General features: G+C 34.8%; 1 protein-coding gene across 2 annotated transcripts in view; it reads right to left on the bottom strand.

Annotated features, from left to right (window-relative positions):
* LOC149080286 (protein phosphatase 1 regulatory subunit 12B-like) overlaps positions 1–25,682 on the bottom strand; it is a 423,274-nt gene that overhangs the window by 70,990 nt on the left and 326,602 nt on the right. For both annotated transcript variants that reach the window (XM_089239417.1, XM_089239418.1), the window contains exons 19-20: positions 9,052–9,093; positions 6,344–6,394 (exon numbers count right to left, since the gene is read on the bottom strand). In XM_089239417.1, the coding sequence (XP_089095543.1) occupies positions 6,344–6,394; positions 9,052–9,093 (93 nt within the window). The remainder of the gene's footprint in view (positions 1–6,343; positions 6,395–9,051; positions 9,094–25,682) is intronic.

The following is a 25,682-nucleotide window of genomic DNA, read 5'->3' as shown; positions in this document are numbered from 1 at the left end:
TGTCGCTCATAGGTAGGGCTACTGTGTTTCTCACACCCCAACAATATTTTCTTTATCTATACTCGGTACACTGATAAATCCCTCTAACAATATTTTTTCAAGTTTTGTCTGGAAATGTCTGTAGTCTAACAGCTGCCTCTCAGTATAATGAGAATCCTTCTACAGCTGTGGTTCGTAACCAGAGGTGTGAGCAGGGCCATCTTAAGACCATCACAGGCCTCCGGGCTAAGGGATTTTTGACCTACTTGGAAAATTCTCAAAAATTTCAACTAGTTCACTTTATTATGAGGAACCCCCTCCCTTTTCTCTTAAGGCCCGGGTATGCCCAAACGTTGAGGATAGAATTTTTTATGTGTAAGATAGAAAAAAAATTACATGTTGACCGAGTATTTAGGAACATTGAAATGATAAAAATTAAATTTTTCCATTCTAAAAAAAAAAAACAAAAAAAACAATGAATTATACAGACATTTTGGCACCTTTATATTTTGGCTTTTGCTTGTAGAAATGTATGAAATTTCTGTTGCAAAAGTTTTTTTTTATTAGCATTTGTATTCCCATTTCTATTGAGAAAAAACACCATTAATACCCAAAAATATTTTGCAGTTTATTTACATCATTACCTTGTTCTATTAGCATACTGTGCTTGGATTTGATACTGTCATGAGCATGGCCCATGAAAAAGTCAAAGTTTAATCAAATGTTAAACATATATACAGTGTGTCTCGTAAGTCCTAACTCGGCCTTTACCTCGTCAACCATTCATTGTGGAGGAATGGTTTCAATATAAAATACACTTAAAAATCACCCTGTACCAGTTTTGAGAAAATGTCTAAAAATAAAAAATTCATTGTCTGGAAATGAAAAAAATTCAAATTTTTACATGGACATCTTGTCCTAAAAATTTCCAATTAGAAAGATGTTGCCCTGTCTCGTCTGAGGCCAACAAAAACATGCATGTTTCTAATTACAATAGTTGCTGAAACATTTGAATTCAAAAAGTCAGTGAAAAGTTGGGAAAGAACAGCATAAATAAGAGAAAGAACATAAATTAACTGACAATACTCCTTTCTCAAGTTCCTCTGATTTTCGAATCAGTGAATTCAAATATTTTAGAAACTGAATATTTTTTTGTTGGCCTCAGAAGAGACAGGGCAAAACTTTCCAATTATGTTTTTAGGACAGGGTGTCCATGTAAAAATGATTTTTTTTATTTTATGACACTATATTTTCACTCTTGAAACTAGTACAGGGTGGTTTTTTTGAACACATTTTAAGCATTTCTTTAATTCGAACCATTTCTCTACAACAAATGCTGGAAGAGATACAGGCTGAGTTAGGACTTCCAGGACACCAGAACAACTGTATATTGTTGCACCTGCTGGAATGAGTAAGTGAAGGACATTGAAACTTTTTCCCAAATTTTGCAAAATGTTTAAAAAAAACCAGTAATTTTTATTTTTTTTAAAAAAGCCAAAATTAGATATATAACAGTAACCAAAAAAAATTAAATAATATGTAAAAACTTTTTAAAAAATTTAACTAACATTGATAATTAGTAAACAATTGATTACAGAATTTTTTTTTTGCAAAAATTAAATTAATTAAATGAACTGATTACAGAAAAAAATAAATGAAAAACTGATTATTATGGGGTGCGGGATGGAAAAAAATTAAGAACCACTGCTCTACAGCAATACTTTTTCTTGGTCAGCCGAGAAAAAAAAGATCTTAGATTTGTTGTACCAGTGGTTCTCAAATTGTGATACCATGACTTTCTGTCCATTCAGTAATTCATTGGTATGATTTATTAAAACATCTCTTATGACATTCATCAGTATTCTTAAACCTTTTTAGAATAAGGGTATTGATTTAAGTATCAGCAATTATCTAGATAATTTGGATCTACGACAGTTCAGCGCAAGAAAATTTAGCACAACGACAATTCAGAGCCAATGATTCAACGCAAGGGAAAAAAAAGATTAATATAATTTATGAACCTCATTTATTACCTCTAAATGTTTCTAATAGATGGCGCTGCAGGCTCTAAAGTAAGCAGGAAACTAAAACTGTTCTCTTGTTGGTTCATTGTACTAGTCTAATTTGCATGGTTGTTCTAGTGCAGTGTTTCCCAAAGTGGGAAATATTGCCCCTTGGTGGACGATGGAATGGTCCGGGGGGGGGGGGGCAATAGAAGCTACGTGTATAACATAGGATCCTATGTTGTTCGCTTGAGTCGGGGGGCGGTGAGAGAGAAACTTCTAAGGAAGGGGACGAGATGTGTAACAAAAAGTTTGGGAAACTGTTCTAGTGCATATCAAGTCAAGTGTAGGGCATTGTCATTTTCCTCCAGTTTTCCATGCCATACGTTCAATATTTTTTGTTCTGTGACAAGGCTGTTGGAATTTTTAATTTGTGAAAAAGGATGTAAAATGCTAACTCAATGGTTTTGTTTATATAAAAAAACGAGACAGTGGGGGAAAAAGTTATTTGGAAGTGTGCAATACATCATCAGAACAAATGTCCTGGAAGAGCACATACAAGGAATTATAAAGTTATTCATGTGAAGGAGCACATTCATGTTCTGTCTGTTGAAATGGTTGACTGCAAGAAAGCTATGAATATGCTTAGAGAAAGCTGGTGTATCGCATTAACCTACTCATGGAATAGTTGCAGGAATATTACCAACTCTCTCCGTCAGAGCATGTTCACAACTTCCAAAAAAATTAATTCCTGTAAAAGAACTGTTCAGAGAATTATAAGAATAGCTGCAGTAATTCCCGAAAATCCAAAAGCTTTTGACGATCTTCTCATCGGAAACAGTTACACTACAACCCTTGATGGGCAACTGTTTCTCCTTCATGATAGCAGATTTATAATTTTTTCAACAGAGAAAAAAATTAGATGTTCTGAAAGATAGCAAACACTGGTTTTCAGATGGGACTCTTAAATTTGCACCAAAATTATTTCAACAGCTGTATACTATTCATGCAGTGAAATGCAGGCAAGCTATTCCACTTGTGTATGTCCTCATGGCAAATAGAACAGCCGATTCCTACATTAAAGTGTACCAAGATTTAAAGGAGATTAAATCAAAACTCAGCATTTTGACAGATTTCAAACATGTGTCCGTATCTGCAATGAAACAAGAGTTTCCACAATGCAACCAGAGAGGATGCTTTTTCCATTTCTTGTAGTGTTTGTGGCGTCGAGTGCAGACAAATGGATTGCAAGGTAAATATTTGACAGAGTGATTTTGCTTTGAATATTAGCTGCATTAACATTTGTACCAGCCAGAGACGTAGTTGAAAAATTTGAAGATTCGTTAGATAGTGAGTATTACAGAGACAACAAAAAAGATTTACATAATATTGTAAATTATTTCGACGACACCTGAATTGGAAGGCCAACACGAAGAAATTCGTTGGAGAGATCCAAAATTTGCTATAGAACTATTGAATCAGCTTGATGCCACTACTGATGACTTAGCAAAAACCAATAACATTGAGAACTGGCATAATTCATTCATTCAGTAGCACTATTGGAGTCCATCATCCCAATGTTTGGAAATTCCTAATGGCTCTGCAGAAAGAGGAGAAACTAACACAGAAATTAAATTAGAGCAATGCATCTTCAGTCAAAGAAATATTTAGTGTCTTAAACGAGCTATGGACACTGAAAAAAGAATTTCTGAAATAGTTCAAATTATGAGAATCGAACATCAGATGAGTTTCTATGAGGAATAACAATTTTCAGCTGCAAGCATAACTACTTTTTATGTCATAATAATACATTTCTCATGACAACTGGATATTTGTGTCAAAAAAAAAAATTCTAACCACACCTTATTTTCAAAAGCATTTTGAACGTATGCCAGTCCTAAGTCTGAAAAAGTAGGAAGGGAATTTTAATTTAAAAAACACAATCACTGCACTGAATTGTCACTGCGCGAAATTGTCTCACGCTGAACTGTCGTGACACCAATAATTTAATAACAGAAATCAGCATTACATGTAAAACTTTTTAAACACCTATCTTTTATAAAAAGAGCACAGCAGATGTTTATATTTATACATATATAAGCAGTTGAAGAAATTTTAGAAGGTCAAGAATCATCTTGAATCAAAGAATATCAAATCATTCCATAGATTTTCCTTCAGCTTTTATACTATGCTCTATTCAAAATTGTATATTTTACAAGAAAAAATACATATATTGTCCAAAATAATTCTGCAGAGAGAAGAAAATTATTCCACAATCATATTAAATACTTATTCTTTGTATGACAGTCATATTGAGCATTACATGCAATTAATGTGTGCATTTTGAATGGGAATTTTTATATTGAAAAAGCAATATTTGAGGTTTTTGACTTGACAGTTTAAACCATCAAAAACTGCCATACATCAAAAACACACCAACCTTGGTTTTAAGTGTGTGGCTAAAAATTAATACATACGTATATATACCTTTTATGTGCATCAGTTACCATGTTATTTGGGACCCCTGGCAAATCATTTGCATCCTGTTGTGATGTCTATTCCCCAAATGTTACTTACATATTTAAGCATAACAACCTATAAATCAACTTATTCCACAAACATACCACTGTGAGCACCCCATTTTTTTTTATAAAGCATTATTGAGACCATTCCCAAAGAGTTAAAAATAGATGCATGTGATGTTTTGTGCCAACAACCACCCCCATGTCTATAGCTATTGTACTTAGCACGCTTGTTGAGTGTTAGGTAACAGTATCTTCATGTGTGTCTGGGCATCTCGCACTTACTCATCTAGCAGCAGTGAAATAAGCCAAAGAAGGAATTTTATGTTATGGTATATGAAGGTATATATATATGGTTACGAAGGTATTTTATTTTATGTTTATTAAATGGAGCATGTGGAATAATTTTTCCACTCGATTTATATTAGTGTAAATAACAATATGCATCAATATAAAATACAGTCAAATTTAATCTCAATAGTTTAACCTTTTAATTGGAAAGCATTGAAATATCTAAAAAAGAAAAATTTTTTAAGGCCTATAATAAGTAAATGAGGTACCATGAATGCTATTACATATAAAAAAAAAATTACCAATATTTGAAAAAATATAGGATGTTTCATTTCAAGGAACGCATGCATTGTATTTATATGATTTACATAAATTTGAATAGTATAAAATGTGATTTATTGTTTGCCAACTTACTTCCCTATCATTGTTCAAGAATGCACAACAATGTGTCTCTTCCACAGATGGTATTTTCCTCCAAAATGAAAAAGGTTAAAAATATAAAACACTCATGTTGCTTGAGAACACCACCAAATCAAGGGTCAAAAAAATGGGTACTCAACCTTTTCAGTCAGTGGCACAGATTGGCTATATTGCTATCAATCACGGGCTAGAAACTGGTTGACCTCACTATGGGACATTCACATAATGGGTGTTGGCCATCCTGACTATTAAAAATGTCCCCTCCCCACAGATTTTCAATACAGTTTATCTTAACTTTTATTCTCTAATGAAATCAATGATTTGGTTATTAAGGAAATTATGACTTTAAATATTCCTCTCACATATTTGTCAAATTCAACATTTTCTCCTCTTTTTTGGAAGTCATATTTTAATCCACCCTGATTTGCAGGTGTGCTTCATTCTCCCCCCCCCCCCCCATTGGGGATATTTCAGTAATTTGAATTATAAATATCAGCTTTGCTTGCCTTTGACAATGTTTTTGATGTTAATTGACAATGTTCTGTATTTTTCCATGTGGATTCATGATTTACTGTATTCTCATTGAGGAAATATGGTCAACAATGGAAATAAACAGTATAGTATGTATTGATACTTTTCTATAGAACACCTTCATTGGACAGATTGAACTCCTTGAAGAGATGCATTTGGCCAGAAGGCCAGAGATTGTGCATCCCTGGTTTAAGCTATGTGGTGTAATAATGGTGTGTGCAGTAATTTTTCCACTCTGTATATATTCATGTGGATATTAGCATATGTATTAATGTTTGTCATAATAAAATTATATCTCAATAGTTTAAACTGAACACAAATTATATAAAATTTTTTTGTTTGTTTTAAGTTTATTTTTAATGTATGTTATAAATACAAGAATTTTTGTCAGTTCATTCGTAGAAGACATCTTCAAAAAAAATTTACAATCGATGCTCATGGATCAAATATGTTCATAATATGGCGTCATAACTGAGAATATAGTAAAACGCTGTTATTCAACATTAAATGTCAAGTTAGAGCTATTAAATTTGATAAATCATTAAAATGATTTAGAAATAAAGTACCATTAAAATTATTTCACAAAAGACCAAATACCTTTACTTCTTCTTCCATTTCAGAGAGTTTTCTCTCCAGAGCTCTGCGTTCCTATGCATAAGAAAATTGTATTCTCAATGTAAGGGACTTGCATGAACATATGTTTGTATAAAATGAGCTATGACTTTAGATGCAAAAGTGTAAAAAGGACAAAAAACCTAAAAATTGTTTTTATCATCAATATTTAAGTAGGAAGGAAAATATATCTGAAAAGCTTTGCAATACTACCCCTGGCAGAAAAGTGTTCAATCATATACAAAAACACCTGCAATATAATATGTTTGAAATGACAAAAAAAATTCACTCAATGAAAATTGCTAGTGAAAACAATCACTTTAAATACAAAACAAATAAAAAAATTCATGAAGTTATTCCTATGTAACTATGAAAACATGTTTATGAATTAAGTAAAACTCAGGGAAAAAAAAATTTATCAGCACTATTTGTGGGAAAAAAGTATTTGATTACTGTCTTAAAAAAATATGTTGACATTAGCTATGTTAAAGTAATGTTTGCACAGGCACTTGGTTACCAGACAGCATATAGAAAGTGAATGCAACAGGGTTTTCATAATTATAATTTCTCTCTTCAAAAGTGCTAACAGATGACTCCCAGAAGATAAATTTCTGAGGATCTCAAAAAGTGTGTACTTTCCATGATTAAAAACAGTTCCTCAAAGGAAAGTTGCAGAATTATTAAACTATCCCAAAAGATAAATTTTTTCTGGAAAATATCCGGACCAAGAAGAATTGTCAAACCACACCTCAAAACAACTGAATGCAGAGTGGGCAAGTACAAAGTTTGTGTTTGCAATTGTGTCATATTCAAACCATGTCACTTGGAAAATGGATGACTGGAAGAAAGTCATTTTCAGTGATGAGTCAAGAATCAGCTTGAGAACTGGGGGGATAGTTGCAGTAAATATCAGTAGGTAATATAAATATACAGTTTTGCTGCCTGGCAGCCCAGTGGTAAGGAGATAGCTTCTGACTGTGCAGGTCTGGGTTCGGGCATGGATGTCTACTAACACACTAACAAATTCCATGGACAGATCGTAAAGATCTCTTGGGAATACATGATCACATTAAAAAAAATTTATATGGAGAAGAATGGGGGAAGAATAACGGAGAGTGCATCAATAAAAAGAAAGATTGAATTTGATTACCATTCTTGTTCATTCACCATTTGAAGTTGCATGACAGCCGATGGATTATAAGAACTTTGCAATGTGGAACATAATGTGAACTCAGAAGCCTGTATAGACATTCTAGAAATTTAGGGATTCAACTAGCTTTACATTCCACAATGCATCTTGCCATCACAGCAAAAAAGTTAAAACACAGTCAACACTCCAGATGTTAACCAGATTAAGAATGTTTGTGAATGCTGAAGATAAATGTAGACTCCAAATAGACCAACAAACATCGCTGAATTAAAGCAAACTATTGGAGACAGCTAGGAAGAAATTTCACCAACTTCTTGCAAACAACTTACTGCCTCTATGCTGCAGAGTATGAAAGCCATCATCTGGGAAAAAAAGTTACAAGGTATTAGATTTTCCATATAACAGACCCATCTACCTTCAAAAGGTAAAAATCCTGCAATTTGCTCACAAAAATCTGGCAATTTACTCGAAAATCCAGTATGTGTACTTTTTCATGCCATATATTTCTCATTTTATTGCCATGAAAGAGCCTACATATAATTAAGTACCCTCTCAAGAAGGAGGGTATCCCCTCGGGAGAATCTATGGATTTCTGGATTCCAAAAGTTGGAACGTACATAGGTTCTTTGCAGGGAGAAAGTATCCCCCCCCCCACGGGTTCGATCAAAAAAATTGTGATATACATATATATTTTCAATAGAATTTTTTTTCATCAATTGAGAAAAGTGCCATCAACTCCTTATCTAGGCAGGTTCTGGGTAGCCCCTGAGCAGAATATTAATGATCATGGATTCTATCAGTGATGGATAATCTTGGGTATACAAACTCTAAAAAGCAGTTGTATATAATTAGCAAAAAGCAGTTGTTAATATTTTTCTTTTTGAAAACATTTGATCAGAGAAAATAAAAAACTTCAAAATATAAGGCTGCCGACGAAAATAGCTCCAGTGGTATCACATATCATGTGGCGTATAATCAATCTCTCTGTTATTGTGCTTGCCAAGTGGTTTTTGATAGAATACAATAACAATTATACAGGGCTGTCTGCAACCAAGACCATCCCTGATGAATGTCTGCAAATAAATGTTAAGTAAACAAAGCCACGTTCATTGCTAGTTTACTTAAGAAAATCTATATATAACTGCTAAAATCCCGGAAATTTAACAAATCTGGAGAGCTGGAAAAAGGGCAAAAATAGAGTGCAGGCCTGATATAAGAATGCATGATCAACTACCCCCCCCCCCCACCCAAAACAAAGTTGATAAAAAAAAATTTTCTTGCAGAGAGAGAGTTGACATTTAATATTAATGTCTCCCGAATACAAATATGTGATCACATATACATTTTAATATAACGTGACTGATAGCACAGCATAAAAATTAATGAGTAATATGCCAGTAACCTACTGGTTTTTGCATTTAAAGGGCAGCTGGCTTCTAGATAAAATTGATAAGAGAAAATGAAAATTTGTGTGGAGGAAAGGTACTTGCCCACAACATGCCCACCCCAGAAAAATAAAAAATTAATACATATGTATATATACCTTTTTCTCTGCATCAGTTACCGCATTCTTTGCATTATTATTCTAAACAGAAAAAGGAAAAATTCAGAGTTTTATCTCTACAAAGAGAAACACATTTTTTTCATTTTCAAGCAATAAGAATATACAGTGAATTATTTGATAATAGACACTTATGGCACTGTTTCTGGACGTGTGCATCGTGGCTGCTAGAGGTGTTGCCAACCTTTGTCAGGGGCAAGTGTTAAGAATCACTCTTAAACCAGTTTTGAGAGTGCAAATACAGTGTCAAAATAAAAAATCTGAATTTTTATATGGTCCCCTTATACTCTAACTTCCAATTAGAAAGTTATTACCTTGTTTCTTTTGAGGCCAACAAAAAAAAATGTCATGTTTCTAAATACAATATTCGCTGAAATCTTTGCATTCAAAAATTAAAGAAAAGTTGGAAAAGAATTGTTGCCTTTTTTATGCTGTTCTTTACCAAGTTATCTGATATTTGAACTCAAATATCTCATCAAATATTGCACTTGGAAATATGGAATTTTTTTTTGGCCTCAGGAGAGACAGGGAAACAACTTATTAATTGGAAGTTATAGGACAGGGCTCATATAAAAATTCAGATTATTTATTTTGGGACACTATTTTTACTCTTGAAATTAGTACAGAGTGATTCCTGAACACATTTTGGGCATTTTTAAATTAGAATAATATCTTTATGATAAACAGTTGATGAGATAAAAGTCAAATTAGGATTTACAGGACACCTTGTTGCTGTTCCACAGACTTCAAAAGTGTCCTTTAATGGGCAGCATCTGCTAAAGAGGAGTGTTTGTTATGGAAGGTTCCACTGTATTTAAACTTTTATTCCAAAACAGCACAAGACTTACGGCCCCATTGCGAATTCCTTGAATTATTTCATGTTCGTCATCTATAATGCTGTATACATATACAGATATGGAATCAGTGGAGAAGCCGGGGGGGGGGGGGGAAGAAATTGCTCTCCCAATCAAAATTTTGCCTAAATCGGCACATATTCTTCTAAATGGCTTTTGATCGTGATGAAAAAAAATTAAATTTTTCATTTTCTACATCTTCTGCTTCTTAGTTTCACGGTGATTGGGTTTGTACTAGTCCTTTAAGAGAATAATAAAAAAAAGAAATTTATTTCACTAGAAATAAATATACATATACTGTGCATAATGCCTGCTTAAGTTTATCAACTTCGAGCAGAGAACTCCCCCTCAAACAGTTTCTTCAAAGGAAGCCGGTAGACCATCAAACAAAAATTATTTCAATCAATTCATACACCTGCAACTTTCATTTCGATTCGGAAGATAAGCAGTGGCATTTCAAACACATCTCAGACATACTTAAAAAAATTATGGACACTTACTGCAATTTCCGGCACACACCAATTTGTTCGAAATTCCTAAACAGTGATTCCCAAACCTTTTTGGATTCATGGCATCCTCTGCTTGTACGTCTGCAATCCATTAGTATGCGATAGCCACTGTGTGATTGTGCTGGCATCATGATGGACTCATTTCGTGACGATTCAGGTTTGAACTCAGCCGTGGTTGACTGGAGCGAGTTTTTTTTTGGTTTTCCAACTTTGAGGTACGAATGCTAACCGTTCTTTTCTTTGAAGAGTTTTCCTGCAGAAAGCAGGCAGGCTTTCAACGTGGTATTAGCATAACGTGAAACTTCAGACATCTGCCAGTTTTATTTCTAATATGGAAAATCGATGGCAAAATTTCTCGAACACAAACCATGCATAACCATGATATCATAGATACGTCATGGTCACACACAATACGAGAAATAACTTTCCGGCATGCACCAATTTGTTAGAAATTCTATAAGAAGTACATGCACGATTGAGAAGCAGTAGTGTATATGTGATATGTACTTAAGATACGAGTTAAGCATGATGAAAGCGATTGGCTAGAAACATCAAGATTGTTCTGTACTTTCATATTTTGGAGAGAGAGAGAGAATACTTTTTATTTATTTTTATTTTATTTTCTCCTAGCATTTTTTGTATTTTAATCTAAATTTTTTTCCAATTGCCCCTTAGGGCGATTTCCCAGTTGTTTTTGGTGTTTGCATTTGTATAAGTACACAAAGCATAAAATAGAATTTACATTTTTTTAAATTAATCTAAAAATTAAAATAAATTAGTCAATTGAAAAATAATTAATTTGAAAAATAACATCAATTGAAAACAAAATAAATTTGATTTGATATTTTAAATTGAAAAGTTTCAAGCTCTTTCTACTAATTCATAATTTTAAGTTTGCGCCTAAAGCAGGAACAAAAAATGGTGCCTTTCCGAATTTTGCTCCCCCAGTGACCAAAACCTGGCTATACCACTGTATGGAATTACAACAAAATACAAATCCATACAGTTTTATTTTGCAGAATTTTCAATTTGGCTACATTTATTGTTTTCTTCTCTAGAATGTTTTATTCGAACAAAATAATTTAGCCATGTTTATTTTATGCACACAAGATCTTGAAGACACCTACAATTTAGTCAATTCCAAATTGAGTCCACAATTTTTCTCTTGGACAATTTTCCCATACACTAACTGCATTAGCGTTCCAAAATTCCTGACATTTTGGCAGAACCGGCAATCATATTACTCTAGAATTCCCAAAATCGTATTTTTTATTAATTTTTTGCTGTTGCAGAGAATAACATAGCATTCCCCGCCCCATTGGAATAGGACCCTAGGTCATAATTTTTGCCCACTGTTAATTTTTAGAAAATTTAAAAAAGTCCCAGATGATAAAGTTCCATTCTCTTCCCTTTTCTAAGGAGGGACAGCATGAATATTAAGTGACTAATAATCAAGAGCAAAGCTGCCAGGTGGGACAATGGAGGAACTGCCAAATTACTCCACTTACCCAGAAAATCGAAATTTCGAGACACAAATTTTCAGACTACTATTGTATCTTTTTGGGGTGCATTTTCTATTTATAAAATATGTATAAGAAATTTAAAATGTTAATCAGAAGTCTATGGGTATGTTTCCTTATGAAGCTTGCTAATTTGACTTTACATCAAACACATCAGAGGCATTATTGACTGTCCCAATCTCTCAATTATTTGCCACTGGAGTTGGAGATATATAACTCCCTCACTTTTCCATTACATCACTATACCACTCACTGTTGCACACGGTACCTGGAACTTAGAAATCTTACAGATGGAACAACAAAATCAGTAAGTATAGTAGCTTATCCAAGCCTTGAAAGTTCGAGTTTCCAGATAATCTGAGACTGAAAATTTTGGAATTTCCTTCATGAGACCCTCTTTTTCCTCTAAGAACCTACCTTCATTTTTATTTTTCCAGAAATACTATGCATTGTACATATTGAACAGTAATTTTAGTTTGAAAGGATTTAGGCAGCCCCCAGCCCTATAATGGGTAACTGATGTAATAAAATATTAGACTCTTGAATGGACATAGACCATTTTAACTTTCGTGGGGGGGGGGGGGGGGGGGGAGAGATGAGTACTGCGAAAAAAGAGCAAGTTTGATCGTTTCCTTCGTAATGGTGAAAAATACTATCTTTCCCTAATTGCTTGCATAAAATCATTGGAGAGACAGTTGAGAGCTATTAAGTGTCACAGCATCATTCACCATCAATCCCACATCCCCAATTCTTCTCAATCTCTCACTCATTTTTACACCCTTTTCACATTCATTTTCTGAAATACATTGTATGGCATCTATATACAGGGTGGGCAAAAAGTCTGTAGAAACTTTAAAAATTCATAGAAACCGGAAAAATAACCGAAATAAAAAATGGTTTGCAGGGTTAGCATCGCTAGATCACAGGAATTTTTTTAAGACAGGAAAAAAAACAGCCAATAGGTGGCGCTGAAGTACACAAGTCAAAGAAAAGATATGCAAATAATGAACAGAATGCCTCCAAATCGTTTATTACAGCAGTATGTGTTCCACATGACCACCACCAGAGAAGATAACACATTGCAGGCGAGTCACAAATCCAACAACGGCAGAGTGCAGCAAATCCACATACACGGTTTACAACGGTGAACTAATTGTGGATTAGGAGTGCAAGTTCTTATAACCATCTCATTTGCATATTTGCACCAAAGTTGCTAGTATAAGCACCACCTATTGGCTGTTTTCAGAGTTTTTTGTGTCTTAAAAAATTCCAATGACCTAGCGATGCTATTTTTTATTTTGGTTATTTTTCCAGTTTTTATACATTTTTAAAGTTTCTACAGACTTTTTGTCCAACCTATATTATTCAAGAATAGAAAAACAGTAAGTATGCTACCATTGCTTTCGCTTGTCTTTTTTTTTAAGTAAAACATTTAAAGCATATTTTACTGTTTTTCAGATAATTTGAGTTTAATAATCTGAAGTAGCCTCAGTCCCACCCACCTCCAGATTATCGAGACAATACTGTAATAGTAATCATGCCTCTTTCAGCTCGTCATTCATTCACTTCAATAGTTATAGGAAATATAAATCTCTGAAGAATCTGGCTTTTTACAGGCTCACAACATGGATTAGCAACAATTCTTTTATGAAGGGTGTACTGTCATTAAGTGCAATTTTATTATGATTATCTCATCAATATTTCGTTGGACCACCTTTTGCCTTTAATACAGTGCTGATTCTTCTTTGTACTAACTCTACAAGATGTTGATAGGTCATTTGTGAAATCTGAGACCATGTTGTGATGAATAGCAGCGTCTGACACACGAGTGATGAATAGCATGCTCCAATAATGTCAGATTGGACTGTTGCAGATCTAGATGTCTGATGTCTCTTTCAACTTCATCCCCAAATGCTCAATGAGATTAAGATAAACAGATTGTGATAAATTGCTCAAACAATTTGTTTTTGGTATCTGGCAACTAATTATTAGTCAAGCATTTAATTTCAGAGTTTTGGCAACAGTACAGTAAACATGGCTGGTCAAGTCTGAACAGCAACAGATGTAGTATCTCCCTTTAAGTGTTTAAATCTCTATTAAATATGTGTCTCTGTCTTCAATTGAATATTCTGGTTATAATTACTTGCACTCACACACATCATTAGTAATAAGGATATATCAACAGGTCGAAAATAACAAGAGGCTATGGGGTCTTTTCATGCTGACTCTGCTGTGTGTGTGAGTAAACAAAGAGTTCTTAAGCCTAACTCCAGTCAAGAAGCCTACAAGTGAAATTCCCAAGGATGGAAGCTGGCAAGATTCAAGTCAAGCCATTGAGTGGCAAAGGAGACTGGACACTGTGGAAATATAGGATAAAATTTGCATTTAGTTTCTATGGTGAGGCCTTAGATATAGTGAATGGGAAAATGCAACTGTCAGAGAAGCCATTGGATGGATCATCAGAAACTATTGTAAGTCAATACAAGATTGACTTGGAGTATAATAAAGCAAATAACTGTGCTATGATGGTTCTAACAAATTCAATGACAGAGGACACATTACAGAAAGTAATGAGATTTGACTGTGCTAGGGATGTATGGCTAGAGTTACACAAGCTATTTGAAGCCACATCTGAAAATCAACTGTACAACACATTTGTTTAGAGTTCTTCCAGTTTAAGTGGTCACCAACTGAGGATATGGCAGCAAACTTATCCAAATTGAAGAATCTGTGGAATGAGCTTAACAAAGGTTTAGAAAGTAAACAAGAAACCAAGCTTCCACATATGCTGCTGATATGCAAGATACTCGATGCTCTTCCTCAAAGCTATCGTGCCTTTAAATCAAGTTGGTTGTTACTAAGTGAAGAAAAAAGAACTGTTGATGATTTAACGACACATCAAGATAAACAGCATGTGAAGCCATTAATGGAAAAATAACTCAATATCAAGGTCAACATTGATAAACAGTAATGTGAATCCTGTATCTATGGCAAGGCTCATCGTTTGAAGTTTGGCACTAGAGAGAAAGCCACAAAACCAGGAGAACTTATCTCTACAGATATATGTGGACCATTTAATGTATCATGTAGAAAGTATCGATGCTTTGCTGTTTTCAAGGACCAGTATACAAAGTTCCGCTATGTTTCCTTCTTAAAGCAGAAATAAGAAGCTGCAAGTGCACTAGAAGACTTTTTAGCTCATGCTAAAAACTTGGGGCATAAAGTTGAACAAATATTGAGTGACAATGGTGGAGAGTTTGACAACCAAGCAGTCCAAAGAATTCTCAAGAAGAATGGAATTATTCACAGATTGACTGCACCGTACACTCCTGAGCAAAATGGAAGTAGCAAGTGAGAAATCGCATTTGACTCAATTTGATATCTCTACAGCATTTTTACATGGTGATCTAGAAGAAACTATCTATATGGAACAACCTGAAGGTTATAATGATGGGACAAGTAATGTATGTAGACTCAAGCACAGTCTTTATGTTCTTAAGCAAGCTCCTAGGATTCAAAGCAAGTGAAGCTGATCCTTGTTTGTACATCAGAGATCATAACAATAGAAAATGACTTGTAGCTTTATATGTTGATAGCCTAGTCGCAGCAACTGATCAGCAAGAAGCTGAAGATTTCATTAAACAGTTGAAAATGAAATTTAAAAAGTTGCCAGTAAACCAGCAATATATATATTAGGATTGGAAATTGAAAAGTTTTCAAATGGAAACATAAAATTAGCCAACAAGCATATGCAAAGAAAGTGCTGAAGAAATTTGGTATGAAAAATTGTAGACTAGTTCACGCACCTATTTTGAAAGATCAGTCAAAGGAAAATGGTCTTGAATCACAAGCAGATGAATCATTTCCTTACAGAGAAGTAGTCGGAGCTATCATGTATCTTACGGTAGGCACCAGACCCGAACTAGCATACAGTGTAGGAGTTTTATCACGCAAGCTAGAGAATCCTTCAAAAGAAGATTGGGTGAAAGCCAAACGTGTTCTCAGATACATTGCAAGTTCCACAAGTAAAGGCATTATCTACAGATATAACTGCAATCATAGAGTGCTGGAATGTTATAGTGATGCTGACTTTGGAGGATGTGAAAATACTGGTCGCCCAACTACAGCAGTGGTGATCTTGTATGCTGGTGGCGCTATCTCACGGCTCAGTCAACGACAATCTATGGTAGCAACATCAACCACTGAAGCAGAAATTGTTGCAGCAAAATTAATGCTGTAAAGAAGCAATTTGGTTGCAAAGGATGTACAAAGTAGTTGTACAACTTAAAAAAGTTCCAGTGATCCAAATTGATAATAACGTAGCTATAAGACTCGCACAAAACCCATAATTCCATCGCCGCACAAAACACATTAGCATTAAACATTTCTTCATTCGTGAAAAAGTGATGGAAGGAGAAATTGCAGTACAGAAGGTCTCTACAGAGTATCAGTTGGCCGATACGATGACAAAGCCATTGCACAAGCCAAGATTAGTGACACTGTCTGCTAAAATAGGACTTTTATTATAATGAAGTTGTTTGTTTTATTAACAAGAGAAAGTTAGAATATTGTGTTAATGGACAAACAATTTATTTCTGTTTTTGGTATCTGGCAACTGATTATTAGTCAAGTATTTAGTTTCAGAGTTTTGGCAACAGTGCAGAAAACATGGCTGCTCAAGTCTGAACAGCAACAGTTGTCTCTCACTTTAAGTGTTTAAATCTCTATTAAATATATGTCTGTCTTCAATTGAATATTCTGGTTATAATTACTTACACTCACATACATCATTAGTAATAAGGATATATCAACAGGTCCAAAATAACAAGAATATTATCCCATTGAAAGTAGCCATCACCATTGGGATAAATCATTAACACAACAGTATATACTTGGTTAGCAACAATGTTTAGAAATGATGCGTTATTCACACATCCATGAAAAAGGAAGGGCCCAAAGCATGCCAGGAAAACATTCCCCAAACCTCCAGCTAGAAGGTTTGTAGCAATGCACTTGGCATCCATGCTTTTGTAATGCGTTGCCAAGTTGAAAAAGTGCTTCATCGGACCACATAACTTGTTTCCAATTATCTACTGTCTAATACTTGTGCTACTGGGTGAATTAAAGATGTTTTTCTTGTTAGCTGCACAACAACAATGTTTGAACTGGCTTTCAGCTTCCATATTATGCATTGTACAACAAACAGTACATTCAGAGATCCTTTGAGACAATCTTTTATTAAGATCTACTGCAATTTCCTGTATTGTTACTATTCTGATGTCTTTTACAAGTCTGGAGAATCTCTGTTAAACCCAATCATTCACCAGTCGGTGACGACCCAAAGGTTTATTCGGGAACCAATTTTTTGCCTGACAGCCCAGTCTTTAAACATTAACTACAGCTACACTTGAAAATTTCACAAATGGGGCAGTTTTACTGATACTCGCTCCATGGCTCCAACAATCATCTCACGTTCAAAGAGTCAGTCAAATCACGTTCCCCCTCCATTATATTCACACATAATTCACCTATACTCCTGTCTAAATAACTAGGCTTTTTCTCTCATACGAGCCTAGTCCTCCATTGGTCACAGTGTAACGCTATAGCTCATTTGCTTAAACTGTCAAGTGGTCATAATAAAACGATCACTAAGTGGCCTATTCATAGTATAGTATATGCTTTGAGAATATCAAAGACTTTATTTCTCTCAGGTGCAGATGTCAAAAATCTATTGAAAAGTAAAATAAAAATACGATTCTAAAGGGTGATTCAGAAAAGATGAGAAAAACTTCAAGAGGTAATAGTACATACTAATACAAGCAATTGTCATCAAAGAATGAACGGTCTAACATGAAATACAAACGCGCTAGCGCATTTAAAAACAGCTGCTCCGCAAACATTAAAATAACATTTTTGTTGAAATTTATTGTGGGAAAAAGAACACCATGCATGCAAATGTAACCTGGGGAAGAAACCGTATGCAAATCTGCATCACAATGAATAAAAGACGTGGACGTATTACTAAAGTGAGACATTATTCCATACACTACAACTGTTAGAACAGTTGCATGCTCGAATAACTTCACAGAGCTGGTGTTCGCGCCTTTTATTCACTGTGATGCAGATTTGCACATGGTTTCTTCTTCCCCAGGTTACATTTGCATGCATGGTGTTCTTTCCCCCCCCCCCTCCAATAAATTTTAATAGAAATTCTATTTTAACATTTGCAGAGTGGCTGTTTCGAAAAGTGCTAGAGCGTTTGCATTTCATGTTAGACCATTCATTCTTTGATGACAATTGTTTACATTGGTGTGCACTATCACTTCTTAACTGACCGGCAGTCCTGCATATATATTTATGTGTGAAGTTGATGACTTCCAAATGGTCCTGGCCATAAATATATTGCTTTGCTTTTCCCCCCATAAAGAATCACTAAGCTGGCTTAGCATACGCCCCTCTCTCCACAAAATGACCACTGTACTCGTAACAGCGCTGGGCATTGAAAACGACAAAATGACTTCTGCCTCTTCGGCAAGGAGGAGTTTTCAATTAACTTAGCAGATACAGACGTTTGACAAACACCTTTTGAATAGTCGGTTCAAAGATGCCTTAATCCTTTTGTAAATAAAGAGGAATTTTCAGAAAGTATAAAGAAGGCTGCTCTTCAGCAACAAATGCCCCACCTAAAAGGCTTGTTTATAACCTATAGAAATTCTTATCGCTTGATTGTAGGATATATACTGGCATTCACTTTTATTTCGGCATGAAACTTACAGCATATCACATTTCATTGACTGTGAAACACTGAATGCAAGATAGAGATAAACAGGATCTTCCCCTTCCCCCCGAATTATGACATCCTAATTTTTCAGCGACTGATTTTTTTATCAGTATAGGCAAAATTTTTTAATTTTATTTTTCATTTGTTTATCTTTACCTCTTTATCGCTACTTGAGTACAATACAGCAGACCTTCAATTATCCAATGCGATTGGAAAACACTACATCAGAAAACCAAATACAGTATCATGTTGATTTAACGCAGAACATAATTGATGCCAGTGTATCTCAACTCCTTTACGCCCCCCCCCCTGTAACCCTTTTTGGACAATGTTTTCTTCTCACCTCTTCCTTTCTTTCTTGGCCCGCTTTTGCATGGGCCCCCAACCTAATCCAGCAGAGGAAACCATTTATAAGTATACAAACTATTTTTTTTTTAAAAACTTATAGTGAAAGCGAAAATTTTATGAACAAAGACTGTCATACATACCTCTAGAGTCCAGAGAGCTTTCCTCTTCCCTCTTGTGAAGGTTATACGCTACACAGTGTTAAGATCATGCCAATCTCCCTCCTCCCATGAGCGCAAAGTGATATTCTGGGGGCCCAGTATTTGGATGGAAGTAACAGCTTCACATATTTATATACTTTCGAAAATTATAGTGTGCCAGAATTTTATCATGTAGGCCCCATGAAGACAGACCCCCGGACTATGCCTGGATCAGCCCATACTTGTGAACAGAACTCCAGAGTTGAGCGAACGTACACAGAGAAAGCATATGGCCATGTATGCACATCACATTTGTGGTAAGCCGTACATAACATGTATGAAATTCTATTAGCTTTGCAAACTATGCCATGATAATGTTCAGTAAAATCGAAAATGTGGCTCATTTGCAATACCTAAAAGAAAGTGGTCGGCTGAAGTTGGTTTTCTGTGGTTCCCAACTTCGAGGCGCAAATGCGAGCCGATCTCCCCGTTAAAAAGTCTCGCCACAGAGAGCAACAGACCTACAAACAGTACAAATATTCAGTCACGACACATCACTCACTTCACTTCTGAGATATAGATGGCAGCACTGAAAAATCATACACAACACTAGATACGCACTCAGACTGTTAGGTACACACAATTACACTTCCGGCACACAAATGGGAGATTTGTCAATTAAAATCAATGTACCTCCCATAGAGGTTGTCATCTCTACTGGCTGCAAAATCAGAATCAGAAAAACAATTCATGTTAATATTTCTGATTTTTGACAAGTCTAATTTATAGTCTTATGTATATTGTACATATCCTAATAATTTTAATAAACTGTTCCAATGTCTAATTCCTGGGTTTTCCTGAAATTGAGATAAAATATTTACAGCGTAACATATGTCCGGTCTGGTTCTAATTGCAATGAATGAAAGGCAACCTAAAATATTTCTATATGGAAGTTTTGACATCTCATTTATCTGGTTTTGATATGATGGAGAGTCAAGTTTGGACAGGATTTGACTTTTGGCTATTGGTAACGTTGCCAATTTGAAATTATACTTAGAAAACATTTCACATATCTTATCAATATATGAACGCTGATGAATAGATAAAAAACTATCAGTTTCTTCAAATTCAATACCCAAAAGTTTTTTGGTTTTACCCAACATTTTCAATTCAAATTAAAGACCTAATATAGTGATAGCTTCATCTATAGCTTTCTTAGTTTTTCCAAAAACTATTATATCATCAACATACACTAATAATATTACAGTTTTTCCTCTCCTGTATACACAATTGCACCATTTAAATTTTACAAAGTCCATTTTTTTTAACATTGTATCCAGTTCTAAATACCATTCCCTACCACTTTGATGTAAACCATACAAAGCTCTTTTTCACAGACATACATAATTTTTCTTATTGTCATTTATATATCCTTCTGGTTGAGACATAAAAATAGGTTTGGATAATTTTGCATACAGATATACACTTTTTACATCTAATTGATAATGTAACCAACTAAGCATACATACCAATAAAGAGAAAAACAATCGAATGACACTGAAATTTACTACTGGACTATAAACTTCATCATATGATTCCCCTTTTCTTTGTCCATAACCTTTGGCTACTAAGCGAGCCTTATACTTAACAATTTCCCCCTTTTCATTTAATTTTGTTGTATATACCCATCTGCATCCAATAACTTGTTCTTTGGGTGGCGGAACTAATTCCCAAACTTGCCTATCTTTGATAATTTGTATTTCTTCATCCATAGCATTTTGTCAATTTTTTACCTGAGGAGAATTAAATACATCTTTATAGTTCTTGGGAATCTTCAATTCTACTTGGTTTGCTTCTCGAAAATTCTGCATCATGCTTTGGGTAATATTATACTTACACAACTCTGAAAGTTTACCTGATGAATTATCTTTACCACTAAAATTAAAAAGTTCATTTCTAAACTCTATACCACGTTTCGCACAGTATTTCTTTAGGCCTATATCATGTGGGGATCTAAATCTTGTTTTTGTCCCTTCAATATAGTAATAGATGTCTGTCCTTGATTGATCTTTTCTCAAGACAGCTTTTCTAATCCATGGGATTGATATACAAGGAACTAAATTTTTTTCTTCCTCTGTTCGAAATTTTGTTTTGTAACTTTTGTTAGATCTGGGTTAATTTTAATGATTAATTCTGAATTTTCAGATAAGTCTGACTTAGTTTCATCATCTGAGTATGAAATGTCATCTATTTCGAAGTTAGCATAACCTTGTTTATTAGAATATGTCATATTTCCTTTCAATTGCTCATTAAAGTTAACATTAGCAGTTTCAATCATTCTGTGTTCATCTCTTAACCAAATTCTATAACCACATGTTCTTTGGACATATCCCATCATGGTTCCTAAACTTGCTCTCATGTCTAGTTTCTTTCTCTTTTGTTTTGGAACTCCTACATAAACAGTACTGCCAAAAACCTTCAAATGCGATACTGTTAGTTTGTTCCCCCCCATATAACTCAAATGGAGTTTTTGTTTGGTTCTTGTGACAGACTTTATTCCAAACATAAGTAAAACAAATTATTGCTTCTGCCCAGAACTTATTATCAATATCATTTTCTTTCAGCATAGCTTTAACACCATCCAATGCTGTTAGATTATAGCGTTCACTCACACCATTCTGTTCTGCGGTGTAATCATTTGTCCTTTCATATCCTATTCCCTGATTGTCTAAGAATTTTAAAAATTCATTATGGCAAAATTCCATGCCATTATCTGTACGAACAGTTACTATTTTCAGATTTAGAAGCCTTTCTTGTCTCTTTTGAAATTTTACAAAAAGGGGAAAACTTCACCTTTTCTTTTCATTGGGAAAACAAACACTTGGAGAATAATCATTGGTTATAGTTAAATATAAATTCCCTCCACAAGATTCAATAGGCATTGGACCACATACATCCATGTGTAATAATTCCAAAAGGTCTACTAGATCTAATTTTGTCAATAGGTTTGAAAGGTTTTCTCTCGGATTTTGCCAGTTTGCAACTAACACATTCTTCCATAGGATTATTTAACAATGGTAACCCTCCTACACTTGAATTCTTACTTGTATTTTGTAAATAATGTATATTCACATGGCAAAAACGTTTATGCCAAAGTTCTATATTATCGTTAGTTCTTGCAATAGAATTATACATTTCTTTCTCTTTTTTGACATTTGTATCAGCAGATACGTTCTTGAAGTTATCTGAGGTTTCACAACTGTTTGTTATCAATTCATTAATGTTAAAATCCTTATTTGAATTACCATTAAGATCATACATATCATTTTTTCTTATACCATAAAATAATTGTCCATCCTCTGGTGTATAGACGCTAAGTCTTCCATTACAACCAATAAAATATGCACCACATTTTTCTAACAATGAACATATTAAATTGCGTCTCAATTTCGGTGAATATAGTACATCACATATTTCAATAGTAACCAATTTTCCTTTCAATCTTACATGGAAAGTTACATCACCAATACCTACTATCGGGCTTTCAACTCCACCTACAGCTAAAACCATATTTGCATCTTCTAACTCAAAGTTAGTGAAAAGGTCTTTATTGTTACAAAAATGACAAGTTGCTCCACTATCTAAACACCAACTAAATTTATCCATATGAAATTTAGCATGATTAAGCAAGACTTCTACATTTGACTCAAATATTGGGTTATCTTTTACATTACATTTTTCTTTGAAACTTTTACTAACACTGGTTAAATCTTTCTCGTTATATCTGTTTGAAGGATTTGGTACTTTTACATTACAATTAACCTTCAAAAGTCCTAACTCCCCACATCTGTAACAAGGTCCAAGTTTTTTAGAATTGGTCATTTTTCTTTTGATCTTTAACTTAGTTTTGGCATTTGGATTTCTATTGTTACATTTAACAGTTGCCCCATATGCCCCATCTATACTATTCTCAAAATTACTCATGTCTTTGTTAGCTCGTAACAATCTATTTTCTTCCAATACTAGCTCTTCAGCGACTTTATCAAAGAGGAAATCTTTTTCAGGCGATCTATATATAGTTTGAACTATTCCTGAAAATTCTTGTGGGAGATACCTTATCAATTGAAAACTCTGATATAAAGATTCTAATGCATGTCCAGCATCTTCTAATCTTTGTACGCAATTTCTCAACCTAGCACAATATAACACTATAGTTTCTGATCTCTTATCAAATATGAGTGAGAAAAATTCATCTAATAATGAGATGACATGTGCTCTTGTATTTTGGCTCAAAGTACTCTTTTAGTGTCATATGCAGATTTCCCATCAGTATTTTTAGCTATCAAATTTCTATACTGAGGATCAACTGCATAGTATATTGTTGAATATGCCCTATTTTTTCTCAAATTATAATCCAATACTTCTTTACGTGATGCAGTTTCATCATTTAATGGAGGTTCCGTTTCATCTATGAAAGACCAACAACCCCTATCCATCAGAAGGACCTTAATATCATCTATCCAAGTATGCCAATTGTGCCCATTTAGGACCTTAATTTTTACATCCTTCGTCTCCATAACGTATAAGATTATAATTTATAAGCATACACAAAGAATTAAAACAATAGAGTATAATAATGAAATTACCAGTAATTCATTTCTTAAAAAAAAAAAAAAAGGTTGCAACAAATATAAGCATATAATGCAACCTTGCCAGCAGTCTAGTACCACAATTTTCTGCGGCTCCCGTCGAAAAAGTCGTATTGTAAATGAAAACTCTTGAAATTTTTCTCATACCTGAAAATTTCTTCATCCTGATATTAATTCAATCGGTTTTTAATTCAGCGATGTTCCCGTTAACACACTGATTAGTAAATCCAGTTTTTTTTTCAAGTTCACTGATTGTCCTTGATGAAAACAAATCGGCTACGACCTTGAGCGGAAGAGGCTGATCACCGAAAACCGCGAATTTCAAGATGATTGTAAATATGCACTTTCGATGAAAACTAAGATTCCTTCCCGGTAATCGGCAGAAATTCTTGGTAATCGGCAAAATGAAGCGCTCATCGATCCCATAAGCTCGATAAAGGACGAATACGCTTGTCCCGATGAAAACGGCGATCGGTGAAAATACGATGTCAAAGATCCCGATGACCTTCATCGGTAGCAATTTCGATGAAGCCGGCGATCGGTGAAAATACGATGTTGGAGATACCAATGTCGAAGATATTACGGACGGCGAATAGAAGTTTCCGCTTTAAAATTATAGTTCGTCGATCGTTGTCGCAAATGCAATGAGAAAAATGTGGGCATGTTTGCACAAAGGACTTTTTAACTTTCCGATTCAAAAACGTAACTTAACGTTTAAAATTTCCGATCTGCACTCGTGGCTGGGCCCATAACCCTTGTTGGCAAAGTGTGGTTATGCGCGAGTACAGACGGAAAGAATACGAGAATAATGATCGGCAAAATAACAGATTTATTTAACGACAGCATGTTGATCTCCACTAAAAATCATTGAAAACTAAAGTCCATATCTAACATAACACTAAGACAAGAACCAAAAAAAACAGGATCCCAAACAGTTCACATATATATATATATTCATATATATATATATACACATTACAAACATGTGCGATCGCGTCATGATTTGCATATCGGATCGTGATCGATCCGGTTACGGTTAAGTTCCTTTAATTTGCATGAAAAAGAAATAAACCTAACACTCGCATCGTGGGGACCCGCGTTCGAGCCCCACCGTCACCACAGTGGTGGTCGGCTAAAGTTGGCTTCCTGTGGTTCCCAATTTCAAGGCGCAAATGCTAGCCGTTCTCCCCGTTAAAAAGTCTCGCCACAGAGAGCAAAAGTCCTACAAACGATACAAATATTCAGCCATTACACTTCACTCACTTCACTTCTGAGATATAGATGGCAGCACTAAAAATCATACACAACACTAGATACGCACTCAGACTGTTAGGTACACATACTGACACTCCGGGCACAACTCACTAAGTAGTAAATTGCCCATGGCGATAGACCTGCGTTGTGCTCGGTTAAAAAAAAAAACCTAAATCCGCCGCTGTGGTGGTCAAGTGGTCATAGTGACGGACTCAAATCGCGGGGATCTGGGTTTGAACCCCACCGACACCACAGTGGTGGTCGGCTGAAGTTGGTTTTCTGTGGTTCCCAACTTCAAGGCGCGAATGCGAGTCGATCTCCCCGTTAAAAAGTCTCGCCACAGAGAGCAACAGGCCTACAAACAGTACAAATATTCAGTCACTACACGTCACTCACTTCACTTCTGAGATATAGACGGCAGCACTGAAAAATCATACACAACACTAGATACGCACTCGGACTGTTAGGTACACACACTTACACTTCCGGCACAACTCACTAGGTAGTAAATTGCCTATGGCGATAGACCTTAGTTGTGCTCGGTTCGAAAAAAAACCTAAA

Source organism: Pholcus phalangioides, unplaced genomic scaffold, assembly GCF_987345545.1.
Source record: "Pholcus phalangioides strain wild (caught in Gottingen) unplaced genomic scaffold, Ppha-v1.0 ptg000011l_1, whole genome shotgun sequence".
Classification (NCBI taxonomy): domain Eukaryota; kingdom Metazoa; phylum Arthropoda; class Arachnida; order Araneae; family Pholcidae; genus Pholcus; species Pholcus phalangioides.
Note: the sequence above shows the minus strand (reverse complement) of the source record. Positions and strands in the feature narration are given on the sequence as shown.